This window comes from Aedes aegypti, chromosome 1 (genome assembly GCF_002204515.2).
Source record: "Aedes aegypti strain LVP_AGWG chromosome 1, AaegL5.0 Primary Assembly, whole genome shotgun sequence".
NCBI lineage: Eukaryota > Metazoa > Arthropoda > Insecta > Diptera > Culicidae > Aedes > Aedes aegypti.
Window position 1 is genome coordinate 155,340,515 of NC_035107.1, and position 23,025 is coordinate 155,363,539.

Below are 23,025 nucleotides of genomic sequence, written 5' to 3' on the forward strand. Positions count from 1 at the left end.
TATATTGCGTAAGCAGCTTCTTTCACCGTTGACGATTACCCAGATAATTTTCCAACAACAGCAGCGCTTTTCCTCGTATGCCGTAACATTCGAGCTTACGAAGCAGAAGAACATGGTTTATAGTGTCGAATGCCTTTTTTAGGTCCAGGAATAATGCTCCAGAGAACTTACGGTTATCAAGAGAACTGTATATTTCGTCTACCATTTCACACGTGGCGGTTAAAGTACTACAGCCTGTTCTGAAGCCATATTGTCTTTCGTATATAAGGTTATTCCCAAAAAGAAAGTCTGAAAGCCTTGACGCGAGCATTTGCTCCAGCAACTTGCTCATGATTGACAGCACTGATATGGGACGATAGTTGTTGGTATTCGCAGAATCTCCAGACTTGTAGATCGGCACCACACGAGCAATTTTCAAACATTCCGGAAATTCCCCTGTTTCTATAATCTCGTTGAATACTTCCGTCAAAATCTTGGCAAACGAAATGTGGTGGGTTTTTATAGTTTCAGCAGATATGTTGTCAGGTCCCGGAGACTTGTTGGGATCGAGTTCTTTAATGAGTAGAATTACTACTGATACTGTAGCTTGTCGAAGATGAATGGAGGATGATTGCATTGGTAAGGTCCGGAATTTCCAGATATTTTTATCGCTGTCTATATCATTAGCTAGATCCTCTCCAACTCGACAGAAAAAAATCATTAAAAGTATTGCTTACTTGGAAGCCATCGGTTACGTCTTTGCCATCGATCCTCAATAATACAGCGCGATTAACATTGGTCTTGCGTCCTAGCATTTCATTCATCATTTGCCATGATTTTTTATTAGACGAGTGCAAGAGTAATCGATGATAGTAGTCACGTTTACATCGTTCCTTAATTTTCTGAAGCCTTTTCGATGCGTGCTTAAGAAGGTCTTGCAGGTGTTGGTCGTTTGGGTGGCGTCTACTTGATTTGAGTATATTATCCTTAATCCTCATCATTTTCCATGCATCAAAGGTCATCCAAGGGCATTGTTGCTTAATTTTGACCTGAATGATTACTTCCTTTGTTGCTGACGCTTGAATTTCGTGGAATTTTTCGATCACCGTTAAGAGTTTCTCATTGGCAGACAAATCCATGGGAATATCCATCAGCGCCTTTCGTTCAGTTGAGTGTGGTTGATTATTCGTTTCGTCAGCGTTTGCATCCCTTTCATGGAAGAAGATGTTAGGGTTGTTAGTATCATCGAATGGTCGCTCATTTCTGAATATATTGTTTCGTTGATTATCGATCCCATCTGATCTACGCTGCACACCAAATGATCGAGAATATTTCCACTTGCTGCACGTGTCACTGATTTGTTGGTGACAGATAGGTTATACGATTGTAGAATCCTCCTGTACTCTCTGACAACGTTGTTCTGTGACAGATTCACGGGAACGTTAGTATCTCCTATCAAGAACACGTTTTTTGATTGGAAATGCTACTGAGTTTAGACTCAATTTTGATTTGAAAATCGGTGTAACTGAAATTTGGTGGACGATATACGCAGATGATATTGAATCGAATACTTGCTGATGCATTTTCTGCATGAATGCAATGGAATCCATCATCATGCTCATTAGTGATCACATTTACTACAAAATCTTCTCTAACGTACAACGCTAGACCTCCATGGGACTCCTGTCTACATGAAAAAATGCTTTTGTATCCATGCAACCCAAACAGTTCAGTACAACCCTCTTTCAACCATGTTTCGCCTAGCGCAATGACATCAATTCTATCCTGATATTTGTCCAATAACTGCTTCACCAGATCAAATTTGGGCATTGAATTCATTCCTCGTATATTCCATTGAAAAATTCGGATAGAGACGTTAATTTTTATTAATTCAGCTTTATTGTTTATACAATCTTCTACAGTATCATAATAATGATTAATCGATTCCATTTTAAATTGAGTTTATCTTGATTCAAATAAATAATAAGACAACAAATTTATCGCTTTGCCGGTGGTCCTTCCGGTGACACAGATAATCTTCGTGCGCGTTTGGACGTACTGCATTCCAGAGCTCTGATATCCATTCGATTTCTAATGTATTCCACCTTCGATGTATCTGTTCGCTTCATCAAGATAACTCCGTCTCTTCCTGGCCAAACGTACTTCGCTTTCAGCTGCTCCTGCATTGCCCTAACTTCTCGCAGCATGGCCAGCCCGTACGATGTCATTTCGTCGCGGAGCGTAATCTTCCCAGTAAGAGCAGCAAAGTTACCTCCTAGAGCTGATACTTTCATCTGACCGAAGATCTTCTTCTTAGCAAAAAACTCCTCTTTCACGTTGCTATCCGCAAAAACCACTCTGAATTGCAAATGAATATCAAATTTTACCATCAAAATATAATGTTAAAATATTATATTGGTTTATTTGAAACAAAATATCAAAAATAAAGAACTTTTTCATATGGCATAAAAGCTAAGGAATTGTTATATTATTATTATATGACATTACATATCTCATCAACAGCAACATTTGTATACTATCATGGTAAAATTTGTTATTTGTGCAAAAATAGTAAAAAAACACATTTCATATCTAAAGTATAACAACTTCGCCATCACAGTAAAGTATGTCGTTATTTTGATATTTGAAAACTTTTTTAAATTAATTCATAAGAACAAACTGGTATCAAATTTTGTTTTTTTTTTTTGTTTCGCAATGCGTTTTACACAGTGCTTTTTCGCCTTTTGTGACTTCCAATAGATACCGATCTGTTTTTTTTCGATGCTGGTCTTTTTCGTGCTGAGATTGCAAAAAGCCTAGTTTGGGTAGTGGCTACGGTTAGGTTAGCTCAGATCAATCTTCAGCATAAAAGAACAGCAACGATCAATCTTTGCAGGCTCATGTAAAATGGTACAGCCCAAGTGGCACTAGTTCAAGAACCCTATTTCCGTAGAGGGAACTTCTATCTAGGTAACCTTTTGGACCTAATTTTTGCTACTTTCAGCAAACTTGAAATGGCAAACTCCGTGCTTCATGCCCCGCGCATACGTGCTCGTTAATAAAGCAATCGTTGCTACACTCATTTCTGAGTTTACTACCAGAGATGTATATGCTGTCACAATCGATGTTTCTGTTGGTGACCTCAACAGGAAATGTTACGATGTGAGAGTGAACCGAGAGTGATTTACGTAACAAACAAATATGATTTATTAACCGTACTTCTAAATACAATAAACGAATTAAAATGTGCGACCGGCGTGTACTGATACAATTGGCAAGATGACAAGTACCACCCAGCATCCGGTTGGATGACACCTGTCGGGCTCGCTGTCGGGTGACAGACGTGATAAAAGGCGTATAGGGTGGTACCCCAACACCTCCCCTTTTAGTAGAGCTGGTACGGTTCGTAGCGCACCGGTGTATGCCGCTGTCTTGAAGAGCGTCGTGGGAGCGCTTCATCTAAATCAGTTGCTTTTGTTGGCATCCGAGCTCGACGTGGTTGACTTGCTGGTTCAAAAAGCTCTCGTAAGAACTCTCGTTGCATTTGGTCGAATCCTTCCGGTTCTCCTGGCGGTGGTTCTACACTAGCAGCAAGGGAGTCTTCAGGTTGATTGAGACCCCAGTCGCCTAGCAGTATATCCAACGGTATGGATGGTTCGACTTCATCTGGTGTTTGATTGACGTTGTTGTAGCGTTTACGTAGTTGATTACTGTGGGAGCGGATTAGACGTTGTCGCTCCGGAAGCCACACATTGTATATCACACTCGTCCGACACGCTCCACAATTTCTCCAGCAATCCAGCTCCAATTGTTGCCTTGGTGCACTTGAGCGTACACCTTGTCTTGAACATCGAAGCTCTTTTCTTTGGCACCATGTTTCTCGTTGAACTGACGATCTTGCTTGTTGTTTGTAGCTTTGGTGAACTTGCTAGGCGGACGAAGGAGTTCCAGAGACGTGCGCAGTGGACGACCAATAAGGATTTCAGCGGGCGATTTCCCACCAGGTGCACTTCGACAGGGAGTTGATCGGTAGCAGGTGAGGAAGATGTCGAGTGCTTCGTCCAAGCCTTCCCCTCCCGCTTGGATTTTCTTGACGGTCCTTTTGAAGGTGTCAACGAAGCGTTCCGCCTGACCGTTGCTTTGCGGGTGAAACGGTGCTGTTTTGAGATGCATAATCCCATTTGCTTCACAGAACTCTTCGAAAGTATCGCTGGTTAGCTGTGGCCCATTGTCGGTTACCAGAACCTCCGGCATTCCGAACCTCCCAAAAATTTTCCGAAGACTGTAAATTATAGCAGCGGTAGTGATGCGTTTAGTCGGAATGATTTCCGGCCACTTTGAAAATGAATCTACTACTAGCAGGAAGTACGTGTCGTTGATAGGGCCAGCGAAATCTGCATGCACTCTTTGCCAAGGTTTTTCGGGGATTGGCCACGATTCGAGTTTCGTTTTAGTTTCAGCTTTGGCGACCGAGGCACATTTTTGGCAAGTGCGCACCAAAGCGGTGATGTGGTCATCGATGTTGGGCCAATACACGAAATTCCGTGCCAACGATCGCATGCGTTCGACGCCGGGATGACCTCTGTGTAGTTGTCCGAGTACTTTTTGCTGTAACTTCTTCGGTACCACAATCCGATCGCTGTACATGAGAACTTTCTGGGCCACGTACAACGACTCACGACGCGCAAAGAATTGATGAACCTCCGGTGTTTCGGAGAGAGATTTTGTGTCGCTCGGCCAACCCTTCTGCACAAACTCCATGACTTTCTGCAACGTCCGATCCTGGCTGGTCTCGACGGCTATCGTCTTGTACGAGATCGGGAGATGCTCGATGGATTGGCAGACGATGTTGCAGATGACTGTTTCGACCTCGATCGAAGCAATGATAAAATCCTCGTCTGGCTTAACATGGGAGTTGATTAGGCGAGAGAGAATATCTGCGTGCCTGAAGTGGTCTGTTGAGATGTACTCGATCCGGAAGTCATATAGGAGCATGGTGAGGGCCCACCTCTGAAGGCGGTTGGCTGTGTACGGCGGAATACCACGCTTCGAACCGAAAATCGCTAGCAGCGGTTTGTGATAGGTTTGGAGAACAAATTGCCACAGACAAACAGACGTCACACTCTCACTGCTGTCCATCGACCAACTTTTTAACGTTCGATTCGAATATATGGTAGGTGGTCAATCGACCACCCGCAGCGCTTGCGTCGTTTTTGTTCGTGTTTGACATTTACACACTACCGCCACCTGTTGGTCCATCGGCCACCTACAGTGTTTTTAGCATTGGGCGTACATGTTTTCGCGACTATGATTTTGATCGCGATTTGTTCTAAGTGTTACGTCTGTTTCTCTGTGAAATTGCCTTCCGTAGATCATCCTATGGAATTTGGTGACCGCGTACACCAGACCAAGAACCTCCTTTTCTATCTGGCTGTAGCGGGATTCGGCAGGAGTTAAGCTTCGGGATGCGTGGTAGATGGCCTTCTCTTGTCCGTCAGGAAACCAGTGTGCTATGCGGGCGCCTATGCCCACATTCGACGCATCTGCCGACACAACTATTTCCAAGCGAGGATTGTAGTGCGTCAGCATGAGCGGTGATTGAAGAATTTCCTTAAAGCGGTCAAAGGAATGTTGGCAAGCATCGGACCACAATAGTTTACCGCACCCAGGTACGATCGCAGTGTGGAGACATCGTGTGGAGGAGGTATGTTGATGATTGCCTTCACCTTGTCCGGATCAGGGCGGGTGCCCTCCGAATCCAGAAGTTGACCCAGGTACTTGACTTGGCGCATGAAAAATCTACACTTCTCGAGCTTGACCGTGAAACCGTACTCTTGTAGGCGTTGTAGAACAAGGCACAGGTTCCGTTTATGTTCCTCGGCGTTTCGTGCACCGATCAGTGTTCGAGCCGTTCGCCCCGAATGAATTTTTTGTCAGTGCATCGCCCAGCCGCAGCCTGCTGAGTTGCGTGATGCACGAAAGGACATCGTGTGATGCAACCAGCCGCAGCCGCACGAAACGAGCGCGCAAAAAATGAGCGCGTAAATTTTGAGGATGTTTTCTACCCGCGATTGGAAGACATCTTTGTTCGCCGTGCTTCCAACGTGTTAAGACGTGTCGTTGCAACTTTAAGATTCAAAGTGAATTCCGTTTTAACTAAGGTTATGTAAATAGTTTGTAAATATAAGTTTGAACTGTTAAGCAAGTGTTTTCATCCGGTATCGGTTCCCTGGTTAAGTGGTCGTCTCGGAGATTCGTCGGTCCGCCTATGTTGAAGTTTTTTAAGAAATACAGTCCACTCTCGTACATAATTTTGGTCCAGTCGAACCGGATCGCGCGTGGTAAAGTGTCTTTCCGACTGTTCCGGAACCGGATGCAGAACCAGGAAGTAGAATAGTGAAGTGCGATTCCGAAAAAGTCGGAAAATTTAAACTATAATGGTGTGAGCAAAATGGCCGCCATTGAAGAAGTGAAGTAGTAGAACGACACCGCCATTTTGTTGAAGAGAAGTGTGGTGTGTTGTCGCCATTTTGGAAAAGGTGCTGATGGTTTAAGCCATCGAAGAAAAGTGGTATTACGAGCAATTAAGTGCTCAACTCCTGGGGAATACACCCCGCTAAGCGAAGAAACAAATTGTGAAGCCTTGGTGTTCCGGATTGGCCACTGTGTCCATTAATTAGTGGAATCGGTTGCGTGAGCATAGACTTGGCTGTGTTCCCAACCAACGTCGAGCAGTGGGCTTGGCTTGAAGTGGTGTCCGCGGTGGCATTCCGGAAAATAGCGTTGAGTGAAGTGGGTTGTTTCGAAATCCGTGCTTCGGTTCGGTCACTTGTGCCGATTAGTGTCCGGTTGCGTGAGCATAGACTTGGCTGTGTTCCCAACCATCGTCGCGCATAGGGCTTGACTTGATGCGGTATCCACGGTGGCATGCCGGAAAATAGTGAATCGAAGCAGCAGCAAATCGGAAAATCCGGGGCTAGTTCTGTACTTGGACAGTCTACTCTGGATTCCTCCACTCCCTCAAGTAAGAAGCAGAAGAAGAAGCTCAGGTTGACTGAAAAGTTGGCCACCATGGAGAACATGCAGAGACTCGTCCGCCGTCGTGGCGCAGCCAAAGGTAAGGTTTCTCGTATCCTTAATACTATTTGCCCAAATGAAGAGGAAGTGGTCCAACTCACGGGGGCTGAGATCAAAGTGTACATGAGGAAATTGGAAGCTGCCCATAAGGACTACAACGATGCACACGTTCAAATCACTAAGGTGGTTTCGAATGATGACTACGAGCAGCATGAGCAGCAGTACGAGGAGTTCGATGTCCTTCACGATTCAGTTGCAATTTTGTTGGAGGATCAGCTCAACAGGATTAACGCAGCAGATGCTGCCAATGCAAACGCGAGGAATCAGCAGGCACCGGTTGTAATCCATCAACCACTTCGTATGCCGGTTCCCACTTTCGATGGCCGTTATGAGAGCTGGCCTAAGTTCAAGGCTATGTTCAAGGATCTCGTGGACAAGGGTCCAGATCCGCCGGCTGTTAAGTTGTACCATCTGGACAAAGCTCTAGTTGGTAGGGCAGCAGGTCTCATTGATGCCAAGACTATCAACGAAGGCAATTACGCCCACGCGTGGCAAATTTTGGAAGAGAGGTTCGAGAATAAGCGTCACGCTATCGACTCTCACATTCATGGTCTGCTGAATCTCAAACGCATGACGAAGAAGAGTCATTTGGAACTTCGTAGTCTGGTGGACGAGTGCAACAAGCATGTGGAGGGTCTCAAGTTCCTGGAGCGAGATGGTGTAGGAGAGGATTTCGTAATCCATCTGTTGGCTGCAGCGTTGCACAACGATGTGCGCCACATGTGGGAGTCAACCATTAAGCACGGTGAGCTTCCCGATTACGACGAAATGCTGCGTTCTTGAAGGAGCAGACTTTCATCTTGGAGAGGGTCGAAGCCAGCAGTCAGAAATCATCATCAGTTCCTGTTAAGTCTGTGTCTGCAGCCAGCAAGCCGTCGATGCAGAAAGTTTATTCAGCCGTTTCTTCAAGTGAGATGGAAATGAAGTGTGATTTTTGCGGAAAAGCACATGCCAATCATAATTGCGCTGAATTCAAGGCTCTTCCTGTTTCGCAAAGATTGCTTAAGGTGAGAGAGCGAAACGTATGTTTCAACTGCTTAAGAAGAGGTCATCGTGGAGTCGATTGTTCTTCGGACAAATCCTGTCTGAAGTGTAAACGTCGGCATCATAGTCTCCTTCACGCTGAAGATAAGCCCAAGCAAGTTCCAGAACCATCAAGCCAGCCGCTCCCAAAGCCGGCTGTAGAGCAAGAACCAACACCATCGACTTCGACGACAGCGACATGTTCCAGTATGGTTGCCCGCTCGCAGCAAGTGCTGTTGCTTACAGCAGTAGTGGACGTTTTGGACAAAAGCTACCAGCCACATCCATGCAGAGTATTGTTGGACAGTGGTTCTCAAGTGAATTTGATTTCACGAGCGATGTCAGACATGTTGGGCTTGAAGTTGAACTCCTCAAACGTCACGATGTTCGGGGTAAATAGCACGCAGACTCGGTCATCTAATTGTGGTGTCGTACATCTCTCGTCGAGGTACAAGGATTTTCACGCCAAGGTCAAGTGTTTGGTAACTGATAAGGTGACAGCAGATCTTCCATCGTCGGTTATCAATATCAGCGCATTTGAGCTTCCCGCTGGCGTTCAGCTAGCCGATCCGAAGTTTTTCCAACCGAGTAAAGTGGACATGCTCCTGGGCAATGAATGGTTCCTGAAGTTGATGATGCCCGGAGAAATTACGTTGGCTGATAATCTTCCCATTTTGCGTGAGACCCAATTTGGTTGGGTTATTGGTGGAGTGTTTGAAGAAGGTGCGTTAGCTGATGAAGCAGTTTACTCGCACACAGTCCTGGGCAATGAATGGTTCCTGAAGTTGATGATGCCCGGAGAAATTACGTTGGCTGATAATCTTCCCATTTTGCGTGAGACCCAATTTGGTTGGGTTATTGGTGGAGTGTTTGAAGAAGGTGCGTTAGCTGATGAAGCAGTTTACTCGCACACAGTCACGATGGACGAATTAAGCCAGTCCATTCAACGCTTTTGGGAAGTAGAAGATGTGGTTGGTGCCGACAAGCATGGCAGTGAAGAGGAGGAGTGTGAAGAGCACTTCAATGCGACTCATCGTAGAGATGCTTCCGGTCGGTACATCGTCGAGCTGCCTTTGAAGGAGTCCGTTAGCGAGTTAGGTGATTCCCGACCACTCGCATTGCGAAGGTTCCATGCGCTGGAGCGTAAGCTTTCGCAGCATCCAGATTTGAAGAAGCAGTATCAGGACTTCATGGACGAGTATGAGAGTCTTGGTCACTGTAAGGAAGTGGACATAAGTAAGGATCCAGCAGGTATCATCAAGTGGTACTTACCTCATCATGCAGTGCTGCGGCCATCGAATACCACTACTAAGTGCCGTGTGGTGTTTGATGCCTCTGCGAAGGTATCTGGCCGGTCGCTCAACGACGTTATGAAGATTGGAGCCAACATACAAAGCGATTTGCAGTCCATCTGTCTTCGGTTTCGCCTTCCATTACATGTGATGGCTACTGACGTGGCCAAGATGTACAGGCAGGTTCTGGTTAATCAGCGACATACGCCGTTATCTCGAGTGTTTTGGAGAAAGAGTTCATCTGATTCGCTACGTGTCCTAGAGCTGACAACGGTCACCTACGGCACAGCTTCCGCCCCGTTTTTGGCAACGCGGGCACTCTTGCAGTTGGCTCTCGATGAAGGCTCCAAATATCCTGTTGCTGCAGACATTGTGAAGAATAGCTTCTATGTGGACAACGCTTTGTTCGGGTTCGATGATTTGAACGAAGCGAAAGAGGCTCAAGTGCAGTTGATCCAACTACTCAAGGCTGGTGGATTTCATTTGCACAAGGAAGGCGATCGGGACGAGCTTGTCAGCATCGATGAATGTGGTTCAAGTGAAGTAATTAAAACGTTGGGACTAATGTGGAACCCAAAAATGAACGCTTTGCAGTTTGTATCCCTTCCAACAATGAGTGAAAATAGAGCAACCAAGCGGCAAGTGCTGTCGCTGATATCGAGAATGTTCGACCCATTGGGTCTTGTGGCGCCGGTTATCGTTATCGGCAAACTTTTAATGAAGAGTATCTGGAAAGAAGAGTTGGAATGGGATGAAGAGCTTACTGGTAATCTGAAGAAGAGGTGTGATGAATTCCTGAGTGCATTAAGAAGTGTTACCAATCTTCGAATCCCTCGTCACGTGGTTGTTACTGGGGCCGTTGCATTTGAGTTGCACGGTTTTGGTGACGCAACTTTGGAAGCCTATGGTGCCTGTGTGTACATCAGGTCAATTGTACCTGGCCAAGCTCCTGTGGTGCAGTTATTGTGTGCCAAATCGAAGATCGTTCCGAAAACAGTTTTGACCATTCCAAGAAAGGAACTTTTAGCAGCGCTTTTGCTGCATAGATTGGTGAAGAAAGTTTTGGCAGCAATAGCGCTACCCTTTCAAGACATTTCGTTGTGGTCGGACAATCAAGTGGTGCTAGCATGGCTAGCGAAGAACCCGGAGCGTTTAGAAGTGTTCGTGCGAAACCGGGTTTGTGAGATTAACTCTACCGGACATCAGTTCAAGTGGAAGTATGTGAATACACTGGAAAATCCAGCCGACGTAGTGTCACGTGGTCAGTCTGCCGAAGTTCTAGGCAAGAACGATCTTTGGTGGAACGGACCATTGTTCTTGCGTAGTGAAGAGTATCAAGTGGTGGCACCAGAACCACTGTCTGATGAAGATGTTCCGGAGTTGCGGCAGGTCGCTGCAACATCTGCGGTGGTAACTTTGGAGAGGTTGCCAGTATTCACCAAGTACGAGTCCTTCAGGAAGCTGCAACGAGTTCTGGCATACGTTTTGCGTTTTTGCCGGAATGCAAAGGAGAAGGTGGCCATGAAGCGAATCGTCGCGCGGTTTCCAACCGTGCTTGAAATGCGCCACTCGTTGAAAGCCATCACCAGGGTGGTTCAGTTGCAACATTTTGGTAAGGAGGTAGCCATGATCGAGTCCGGTGAGTACTGCAAAAGATTTTCTGCGTTAAATCCCTTTTTGGACGATGGAATGATTCGCGTCGGCGGACGACTGCGACATTCAAATTTACCATACGGCGTTAAGCATCAGTGGGTCTTACCTAAGAATGATGAAACCATCCAGCGGTTGATTCAAGCGATACATCGTGAGTACCTACATATTGGACCGTCGGCGCTGCTGGCCCAGCTTCGTCGGCAATTTTGGATTCTGGGAGCCCGTTCTGCTGTACGCAAGGTAACACGAAACTGCGTGCGGTGTTTCAGGCTCAACCCCCCGTGCGCCAGCCAATTCATGGGAGATCTTCCCGTCGCAAGGTGCGACAAGGCTCCCGCTTTTGTGAAGGTTGGTGTTGACTTTGCGGGCCCCATACTTATCAAGCAGACTGGAAGGAAGGTGGCCCCCGTTAAAGGATACGTGAGCGTGTTCGTCTGTATGGTGACCAAGGCCATTCATCTGGAGGTGGTAGAAGATCTATCGGCCGATGCGTTTATTGCTGCTCTGCAGCGATTCGTTTCTCGTCGTGGTGTGCCAGAACAGATATTTTCCGACAATGGGACAAATTTTGTCGGTGCACGCAACGAATTGAACGAGCTGTACCGTCTCTTCAAGGGACAAGTAACCGAGCTCAAGATCAATGAGTTCTGCCAACCCTGGCAGATCGAATGGAAGATGATTCCCCCAAATGCGCCACACATGGGCGGAATCTGGGAGGCAGGAGTAAAGAGCGTCAAGACCATTCTCAAGAAGAAATGCCAATCAAGCCTCCTAACGATGTCCGAGTTTTCGACTTTGCTCTGCCAGATCGAAGCTCAACTCAACTCTCGGCCTTTATACGCTCCCTCTGAAGACCCTTCGGAGCTCGAGCCGTTAACCCCAGGCCATTTCATTATTGATCGTCCACTGACTGCCATTCCGGAGCCTAGCTATGATGGGATCCCAGCTAACCGGCTCTCCAGATGGCAATACGTCCAGCGCCTGCGTCAAGAGTTCTGGAAGCGCTGGTCCGAAGAATACCTGTTGGAGTTGCAGGTACGACAGAAGTGGAGCAAGAAGAAGGAGAACATTCTACCTGGAACAGTGGTGGTAATCAAGGATGACAACTTACCGCCTCAGCAATGGAAGTTGGGGAAGGTCGAGTCAACCTACACAGGATCAGATGGACTGGTCCGCGTGGTAAATGTGCGTACCAAGTCAGGAGTGCTCAAGCGTCCAATCCATAAGCTGGCTCCTCTACCTATATTGGACAATCAGGCTGTCAACGAGAACAAGGTTCCCGCGGGGGAGGATGTTCGAGCCGTTCGCCCCGAATGAATTTTTTGTCAGTGCATCGCCCAGCCGCAGCCTGCTGAGTTGCGTGATGCATGAAAGGACATCGTGTGATGCAACCAGCCGCAGCCGCACGAAACGAGCGCGCAAAAAATGAGCGCGTAAATTTTGAGGATGTTTTCTACCCGCGATTGGAAGACATCTTTGTTCGCCGTGCTTCCAACGTGTTAAGACGTGTCGTTGCAACTTTAAGATTCAAAGTGAATTCCGTTCTAACTAAGGTTATGTAAATAGTTTGTAAATATAAGTTTGAACTGTTAAGCAAGTGTTTTCATCCGGTATCGGTTCCCTGGTTAAGTGGTCGTCTCGGAGATTCGTCGGTCCGCCTATGTTGAAGTTTTTTAAGAAATACAGTCCACTCTCGTACAATCAGGATATCATCGAGATATGGACATGTGCACGGGATACCACTCAGCATGGCATCCATAATCTGCTGGAAAGCGCCAGGTGCACTTTTGACGCCGGGGGAAAGCCGATTGAAGCGGTAGAGCCCTTTATGGGTGTTGATGGTGAGAAGTTTCTTGCTTTCTTCGTCGACCTCAACCTGAAGATACGCGTCCGACAGATCTATGTGGCTGAACATCGTGCATTGCGCCATCCGGTTGAAAATGTCCTCCGGGAGCGGGAGTGGGTAGCTGTTCGATTCGACCGCGCTGTTTAGCCCGGTGGAAAAGTCCGCGCAAATGCGAACCGTGCGATCGGGCTTGCGGACTACGACGATTGATGCTGCCCAATCCGCGTATGTGACTGGTGTGATGATACCCGAACTCTCTAGGCGCTTCAGCTCGTCCTCAACAACGGCCTCCATGTTATAAGAAACTGGCCGCTTGGGTTTGAATACGGGCTGGGCGTCCGGCTTGAGCGTGAGGTGCACCTGTGTTTTGGTGCACAGTCCCATACGGTTGGTGAAAACATCGGGGAACTTTTTCTTCAGTTCGAGTTCCTTTTGAAACTGCACTGGCTGGAGAAATGCATACCGCCGCATGACCAACACGGCGTCTTCGGTGTGTCGGATTTGCTGCCACCAAATCTGTCCTTCTTACGGCGGTTGCCGTTGGGAGAATTGGCACGAACAGCATGAGTTGCAGCAGCACCGGAGGTGGAGGCAGACTGACTGCCGATGAGTACGGTGTCTTTCTTTAAGTTGATTAAACTTTTGCATTCCTCCACTACCTTCTCCAGCGTTATGTCCTGCGTTTCGTTGATCAGCGTCCTTGGGTGACTTCAATCCGCACTCGAAAATAAGGCACTATAACTGGTCCTCTTTGAGCTCCTGTAGCTTGAAATCGACACAAGCACGGTTGACTTTGCAGGAGTAGGAGATGAAATCTTCGTTCTCATCCTTCGCCGTCTGCAGGCATTGATACCGGCGATGGAAGGTGAAAACAGGGCTACCAAAGATGGTTTTTAGTTTGGCAACCGTTTCGTCGAAGGAAAATTCCCTTGACAGCTTGGGGAGAATGAACGAAGTGTACCTTTCGTGTGCGGCGGGATTGAGTTTGCGAAGCAGCAGTCGCACCTTTGCGTCGTCGTCCAGTTTGGAAGCGTCTTTTTCGAAAAGGTCCGCATATCTGGAGAACCATGCGTCGAAAGAGCTACCGCTCTCTAGATCGTAAGCAAACTCGGTGATATTGCTCGCAAGGGAATCTAAGACCAGCTCGTTCCGACTGGTGTTTTGGACGTTGCCTTGTATATTCGCCATCTGCTCTGCCATTCGGGTCATCAAGGTATGCTGATTGTTGAGCAGCTGCAGGATGGTTTCCTTGAATGGTTGATCCGCATTGGAACCTGCTGCCTGCGCTGCTGGACCGAGTGGCAATGGCGTTGGCATGGCGAATACAAAGCTGCAAACGACGCGACGTTTTCACGTCGATTTTCGCGAGAAAAACAATCGGTGCGACCTTTTACCGACTCGTCGCCACTTTGTTACGATGTGAGAGTGAACCGAGGGTGATTTACGTAACAAACAAATATGATTTATTAACGGTACTTATAAATACAATAAACGAATTAAAATGTGCGAACGGCGTGTACTGATACAATTGGCAAGATGACAAGTACCACCCAGCATCCGGTTGGATGACACCTGTCGGGCTCGCTGTCGGGTGACAGACGTGATCAAAGGCGTATAGGGTGGTACCCCAACAGGAAATATGTCTATTGTTCGGTATATTTACCACATGATGAACCATCCCCAACGGATAACTTCAAACGAGTTGTCGTACACTGCGTAACAAAAGGCCTTACGCTGATTGTGGGCAGTGATGCCAATGCTCATCACATCATCTGGGGCAGCTCAATTTGAGAGGCTCCAGTCTGATGGAATACTTAAGTAGTACAGATCTTGGATTACTTAACATAGGCAATCGCCCAACCTTCATGGTAAGGTACCGCGGGGCAAGTGGGTAAATGGGGTAAGTGAAAACAATTGATATATTTTACTGAATATGTGAATTAACGTTTTAAACTCATGCGTAAACCTTTGAGGCCATTGAGAACATTACGATAGGTAAGAGATTTCTGAGATTTTTCAGCCATTAGGCGCCGTCCACAAATTACGTAACGCTCTAGGGGAAGGGGGGAGTAGGCTCAAGCGTTACGGCTCATACAAAAATTTAAATTTTTCATACAAAAAGCGTTACGGAGGGAGGGGAGGGGGTCAAAAAAATTCAATTTTAGCGTTACGTAATAAATGGATGCCACCTTGTTGCATAATAGAGCGAAACATTGTTAACCTGTCAACTGTTACTCCGTAACAAGTTGGCGGCGTACAATCTTATATTAATATCTTTAGTGGAAAAAAGTTGCGGAAAATAATTTCCTGTACCACTTCTTAGTTGTCCTCTGTGACTGCAAGAAAAAAAGTTTTAGAATTAATTCGACGTAGACCTAAAAATAACTAAACTTAAAAACCGTCAATTTTCTTATCAGGTGGGGCAAGTGAAAAGTTTATCGTTAGAGATTGAATTTGTGTTTTCTCTTTAAGTAGCCATAAGTAAACATGGTTCGCAATTATCATAGAAAAACATAACGTGCTGATAATTCAAGAAACACTATACTCAAGTGTTAAAAGCTATTAGAAATCATGGAACTTCTCTAAAAGATGTTGCCAAACATTACAGCCAATTAAAAGGAAAACGTTGACTGAAAAGTTGCAATATTAAAGAACACACGGAAATCTCGTGGAATGTCTATGTAAAGTTAGTTCAAAACAAAAAAATAGGGTATAGGTCTATCCACATAAAAAAGATTCTAAATACGTTATTGAAGGATTCCGTTTGATTTCTCCCGAAGAGTTATCCGACGTCATATCCGACTTTCTCAAAAACAAATAACGAGCGGTGGAAATTCTACAAAGCAGAAATGCAATTGCTGTCCTATAATGTAAGAACTAACATTGGAAATGTGGCAGTTATAATGTTGTCGAATCATTTCAACTAACATAACTGAACAGAAGAAAATTCAAGTGAAAAGAATAACATTTTCTTTGTTTACATGTTGCTTATGTTATTGTTTATTGGGAAGCTTTAACAAATGTTAAAGCTAATAGATATCGTGAATATAACTGTTTGTTTTTGAATTTATTGTTCAAAACGGTAAACTTTTCATTTGCCCCACTTTTGGGGCAAGTGAAAAGTAAGGAGACATTTTTTAAAAACTTTTTCTCTATTTTTTTCTTCAATTTTTCATAAAAAATCAATTTCAGCATGTTGCTCATATTTGGTGGGAGTCAAGCAAAAAAATATACACGACCTCATTTGTATCAATTTAAAGTCTCTAGAATTTGAAGAATCTATACTATGCGAATTCCATTACCCACTTACCCCACGGTACCTTATCTAATAGAGATGAAGTGTTAGACATAACGCTCTGCTCGAATAGAATCAGTCACGAGTTGGCGAATTGGAATGTATCAGATGAGGAATCATTATCTGATCATCGATACATCTTCTTTGAACATTCAAATATAACTGCGCAGACTTTGCGTTTTTGGAATCCCCGGTCAACAAACTGGGAACTCTATATTGAATTGGTTGCGACCAAATATCATGGATATTCTCCGTCCATTGAAAATCCAAGTGATTTGGATGATGCCGTTGATACTACAACATCGTACATTATGGAAGCTTTTGAAGAAGCATATCCTCTGCGGTCTGTGCAGACTACAAGAGGTACCCCATGGTGGAATTCCGATCTGACTAGGCTCAGGAAACAATGTAGAAGGAGTTGCAACAGACGCCGTTCAGCTGGATCAGAGTCGTTCAAGTCGGCTCGCAAGGCTTACAAGAAGGCTCTTCGTTCTGCTGAACGATCCGGCTGGAAAAACCTTTTTTACAAATGTTTCCAGTTTGAGTGGAGTCAGTCCGCTGAACAAAATCCTTGCAAAATCTAAGGATTTCCAAGTGAACAAAATTCGCTTACCTAATGGTGACTTTACTTCTTCTGATGAAGAAGTTTTAGAATGTTTATTCAATACACACTTCCCCGGATGTGTGGACATAACATCTACGGATGAACCAAATGTCTTTTCATGTAGTTACGAGTCTCTGGCCTCGGCTCGCTGTATCGTAACTACTGAATCGATTCAATGGGCACTTAATAGTTTTGCTCCTTTCAAATCTCCAGGAGCGGATGGGATTTATACTGTTCTGCTCCATAAGGGATTTGAGTTTATCAAACATGTTTTGAAAAAGCTACTTGTAAGCAGTTTTGCTACCGGGTATTTTCCCAGATCCTGGAGTGATATTACTGTAAAGTTTATCCCGAAAGGAGGACGTGCGTCGTATGAAGAAGCGAAGAGTTTTAGACCAATCAGTCTGACCACTTTTCTTCTGAAATGTCTGGAACGCATTATCGATCATCATATCAGTGATGTTTATTTGGCAAACATGCCTCTTCTTGTGAATCAACATGCTTACCAATCTGGAAAGTCCGCTGTGACTCTTTTACACAAAGTTGTATACGATATCGAGAAATCATTCGCTCAGAAGCAATCCTGCTTGGGTGTTTTCTTGGATATTGAGGGTGCCTTTGATAACGTGTCTTTCGATGCCATATTGGAAGCCGCACGAAACCATGGGCTACCGAAACCGCGATGGAGATTGAGATTAATGTAACTGATCAGGTAAAGTATGTCGGAGTCGTTGTAGATTCCAAAATTTCTTGGCCACCTCACATTGATTTCAGAGTTAAAAAAGCTTGCATGGCCTTCGGTCAATGCCGGCGAACCTTTGGTAAAACTTGGGGCCTCAAACCCAAGTATATCAAATGGATTTTACACAACAGTTGTTCGACCAATATTGGCATATGAATGTTTTGTGTGGTGGCAAAAGGGCGAAGTGAGAACAATCCAATCAAAATTGGGCCATCTCCAAAGGATGTGCTTGATGGCGATGTCTGGTGCGTTCTCTACGACTTCCACAGCAGCGCTCGAGACCCTTTTCGACGTTACGTCATTACACATACATCACCCTTTATTTGTCAATAAATTATTTGAGATTCTGAAGAATGTTAATTAAAAAAAATCGTCTGGAGAATCATTATTAGTACGTAAATATTATCGAAAGTACTTTGATTGTTTCTTATGATCAAGAGCAATTTCATGTGAAAGAAAATCTGAGGTATAAAGTTGCATAATAACCCCCTTTGGACATAGCGTATACCGATTCTGTGTAGCAAAAAAAAATGTGATGAGCTTTTCATTCTAGCGGACTGTCGTGATGGAACTAGATCCTTCTCAGTTCTTGATACAATCACAAAACGAGGAAGACTATGACGACGATTACGATGAGGGTGATTTATCAAGTGGACCACCTCTTCTGGAATCTCTTGGCATGCACCATGTTAACGCCAATACTGCTGTTGAAAACGTAAGTAACAACTGCGTAGGTATTTGTTTAATCCGAATTTAAAGCTTATTTTTTCATAGCACCCATCCGACAATGAGACAGGTGACGATATCGATGGTGACAACATGCAACATCAAATGATTGCAGCTTGCTCTGTGTGCGAAATGACTTTCTCTAATCGTGCAAATGCACGTCGACATGAAAGAAATATTCATGGCTTAAAGCAAAATCCAGTAAACCCATTGTCAGCACAGGTACCTCAAGGGACATTGGAATATGCAGAATCTGGAGTTCAACACAAATCAAGCGACAACACGCCAATTATCTCAACATCAACCGGTATCCCCAGTATCGATTTGAAGGCAAAGTTCCGAATGAAACTCAAATCGCAAAAAGAGACATATGATTACCGAAATCCATCCAAATATCGCCACTTAGTCACTCCTAATAGGTTGGCATTTATTTTACGAAATTTGGAGTTTTTGGAGCAAGCCCAAGATATGAAGTGCAAATGTTGTAACAAAGTTTATCCGTCCTATAAGTATTTCATGGGCCACATGCGAAAAAGGTATCAACATTTGCCTCGCAATGTATGCTTCAAATGTTTGAGACAATTTGGTAGCAAAGGACAGTTCATCGGACATCTGAAACGTAAAAGCTGCATTAACCTATACGCGATAGTTATGGCTGATGACAGCATTCGAAAGGCTCCTGCCATTACATCTTTAGTCGACGGGGTTCCAGGATCTAAGGAGATTATCGCTTACAAAAGCTACGTAAGTTACTATGCAGTTTCTTTTTAATTTAAGTAAATCAAAACCCGAATTTAGTATTATACCATTTAATTCCACTAGAGTTTGTATCCTTTGACAAAGGATACAAACTCTAGTGGAATTAAATGGTATAGTACTAAATTCGGGTTTTCATGTGCTTATAGGTATTCCACTAAACAGCTCGAAGATTTATTATCACTTTTTCATTTATTTTTTACTTTGTTGTAGACTACCTACATGCAATATTGCACAATTCATTTACATTTTTTTCGATTTTCCATTCAAAATGGTCAAAGAAAATAAACCTCTATGGTGACTATCAACGCGCGCAAGATAATTTGTTATTAGTGGCTTTTCTTACTCATGTTGTGTGCACTAGAGCAGCGAACTCGATTTTGTGCACGGGGGTCATCTACACCTGATACCTTCAGGGCCGCTGAGGGACCACATAGCGTCCACGCAAAGCCGTAGCGTGGCCTCACGGCGCCCTTGGCAAACCTTCCTTTTTGCGCCCTTATGTCAATTTTGTTTTCATGAAGCAAGTTTGTACATTAAGCTTGCATTACTGTTGGGCTTCGTGGCCGTGCGGTTAGCGGCGTCAGTCGTTTAGGCGTATTGTGAATGCCACGTAGCGTGGGTTCGATTCCCGCTCCAGTCGGTGGAAACTTTTCGTCAAACGAAAAATTCATCACTGGACTACTGGGTGTTTCGTGTTGTCCGTTGCCTAATATAAGTGATTGTTCAGTCTGTGCAGCTCTTGGCTGAAGACGGTGTAAATTGTTTTTTTTACCATAGTTAAAGTGGATTTTTAATGGGAAAGTACCCCACAAATATAGAGTTTATATATATCAAGAAGCCAATAGCGAACATAGCTTCAATTAAACTTTGTTCATGCTCAGCAGTAACATTCGTTGGAATGAGGCCATTTATGTCGTGTCCTGCTGCCAGCATAGGTTTTTTTTTTGTTTTTTACAAGGGGGAAATCTGCAAACAGATCCCCTGAGAAGGTAACTCAGGGAATGCGGGGATGACGCACCAACGACGACCCGCTAAAACCAGCCTATGCACTGTGCTTGAGCAATTCTTTTAGAATTGCTCAAGTGGTGAACAGTGCATCGACATGACCCTTGGACTCAGACCCTTATCTCCCCGAAACCACCTTACGGTATTTCTTCGGGAAGGAACCAGTGCATATAGCACAACACGTGTAGCAGAAGTAGCCTAGGCAAACTACTTCTCCTAGCCGACTTAAACAATGTTACAAGGGACCGGCGTCGGCAGGGCTAATCCTCTGCAGCCAACTCCTGGTCGGTGTGCCATAGGCGCTGCAATTCTAACATAATGTGAGTGACAGCCGTATAGTTACTGCATTCCAGCACTCGGCATCCGCACACATTCTCTCTATTATATTGTCGGGGGACGTGTCCCCTCCGCATGTAGTGAGCATGCGACCTCTCACAACAAAGAAACGGGGGCAATCGAACACGTTGTGCTCCGCTGTTTCCTCCACACCAGCACAATTGGGGCACGCAGGAGATTCTGAGTGCCCGAACCTATGCAGGTACTGTCTATAGCAACCATGTCCTGACAGAAACTGCGTCAGGTGGAAGTTCACGTCCCCATGGTTTCTACTATACCAATCTGACACATATGGTATTAGCCGATGGGTCCATACACCCTTAGTGGAGTTATCCCATTCCTGCTGCCAGCTTCTGAGCGTTTCCTCTTTACACGTGTCGCGGACTCCTCTGGTACCCCTTTGGTTGAGGCATTGAACGTCTTCCTTGATGATGAGCGCGATGGGCGTCATCCCGGCTATGATGCACACGGCTTCTTTAGATACCGTTCGGTATGCACTTGCTACTCTTAAGCACATTATCCTGTACGTGCTTTCCAACCGCTTTAGGTTTCTGCTCGTTCTAAGCGCTTTGGACCAGATTGGCCCTCCATACCTTAGTATGGATAGCGCCACGCTTACCAGTAGCTTGCGTTTGCTGGCAATTACAGCAGAGTTGTTAGACATCATCCTCTAAAGTGCCGCTATAGCCGTAGATGCCCTTTTACAGGCATATTCAACGTGGCTAGCGAAGCTGAGCTTGTCATCGATCATTACCCCAAGATGCCTAAGGGATCGCTTGGACTCTATGGTGCAATCACCTACCGAGATAAGCGCCCGTTGCTCGTACTTGCGGTTGTTGAACCACCACCACCTAAGTCTTGTGACGGGTCAGTTCTAGTTTCCTAGACTTCATCCATTCCTCAACTATGGAAATAGAATGCGCTGCTGTCAACTCTACTTCCTCCATCGATTCACCATAGACCACTAGGATGATATCGTCGGCGAGGCCAACAATCTTAACACCCGTAGGAAGGGGCAGCCTCAGTACGTCTTCGTACATCGCATTCCATAACAGCGGCCCACGATTGAACCTTAAGGTAAAAACCTATAGTTCTGAACCAATGCACGAGTTCACTAATTTGACGTTTGAGCGGTGGCGGATTCACTGGTTTCCATGGTCACATAAATAACATGGCACCGCTAAAACGTCAAATAGTGAACCCTTGCATAGGCCAGGAGAAGTGGTTCACCTAGAGTGAATTTATAGCAGAGAAAAGGTAGATTTTGTATGAAATTTGACAGGAAAATGAATGACAAGTTCATCCACTTCTCCTGGCTTATGAGCCTCTGTACGTGCCATAAATTCCTTTGTTCTTTTGACTTTTACTGTGTGCCGTGTGTTGGTGCTGTCCCGCTCTCTCTCACGGACAACTTGAAAACAGGGCGCACAGTGAAAGTCTTAGTGTGGAGGTAGTTGATAAGTGGAATGGATGTATGTCCCCTCATTATGTCACCGAAATTGTGAGTAGACTCTATGTGTACAGATCAATTATGCTAATAAACATGTTTTAGCTTTTTAGCTTATCAAAAACCATTTATATGTGTTGTCTGCTGTAAGAGTCGGTGCACTATCCAACGCCTCCCGCAACATTAAAAAGAATTTCGCTACGAATTATTCATCAAGAATCGCCTTCCCGATGGCGGCTTTAGCATTCAATAAACTGCTAGATCTCGAAATAGACTTCCACCGCGATATGCAACGGAATCTATAGATCGAAGGGCCAATCGTTATGATCCATCGTAAGTCGTCAGCGTGAGTAATAGCCAGGAATGACCATGATGAAGGAAACATTCGACAACGCGAGCAGAAGTCATATTCAACAGAACGAATGACAAGACATCTGCACATAACACTCGTGACGGTAAAAGTGGATCAAAAGTGAGCAAGAAAACCGTGTGTTGACTACTACAGGTCAACGTTTATCACAATCTTCCGATGCCATCTTTCCGCAAAACCAAATGAGTGTTGTGAGCACGTCCCGGTCGACCAGATTCAGCAATCATTCGATGGTGCTATTGAAACACAACGATCGGAGAAGGTACCTGTTTGATATATACTGCAGCTTTATTCGAGTTCAGTAGTTAAGTAGAGATGCCCAAAAATAACTGGGATCAAAATAGTGAATATTTATTTTCGAGTTAAATTAATAGCTGTATGTTTTAACACGTCATGAAAATTTGGAACTCGATAAGTATTTGCATGTAGTGGAGTGTGTATTGAAAATTTAAAATTGTTAATTGTAAAACTTCATCTCATGCGAAGTGTTACGGGGGGGAGTGTAACGCAAAGAAGCGTACTTTAAATTTTAAAACACTTGATTTTCTTTGAACATCCCTAGAAACATATTCTATCCAGCTATAGCTATAGACAAGATGACATGCAAGAAGAAATATAATAGTAATCTTAGTGTGGAGGTAGTTGATAAGTGGAATGGATGTATGTCCCCTCAATATGTCACCGAAATTGTGAGTAGACTCTGTGTAAAGATCAATTATGCTAATAAACATGTTTTAGCTTTTTAGCTTATCAAAAACCATTTATATGTGTTGTCTGCTGTAAGAGTCGGTGCACTATCCAAGGCCTCCCG

General features: G+C 44.8%; 1 protein-coding gene and 1 long non-coding RNA gene across 2 annotated transcripts in view; both read left to right on the forward strand.

Annotated features, from left to right (window-relative positions):
- LOC5575469 (zinc finger protein hangover) overlaps positions 1-23,025 on the forward strand; it is a 63,036-nt gene that overhangs the window by 14,722 nt on the left and 25,289 nt on the right. Inside the window, exons 4-5 of the mRNA XM_021851715.1 lie at positions 18,125-18,286; positions 18,346-19,041. Of these exons, the coding sequence (XP_021707407.1) occupies positions 18,125-18,286; positions 18,346-19,041 (858 nt within the window). The remainder of the gene's footprint in view (positions 1-18,124; positions 18,287-18,345; positions 19,042-23,025) is intronic.
- On the forward strand, positions 21,759-22,974 carry LOC110678609. The gene is made up of 2 exons (XR_002501777.1): positions 21,759-21,898; positions 21,950-22,974. It is a non-coding gene; the product is annotated as an uncharacterized LOC110678609 (long non-coding RNA).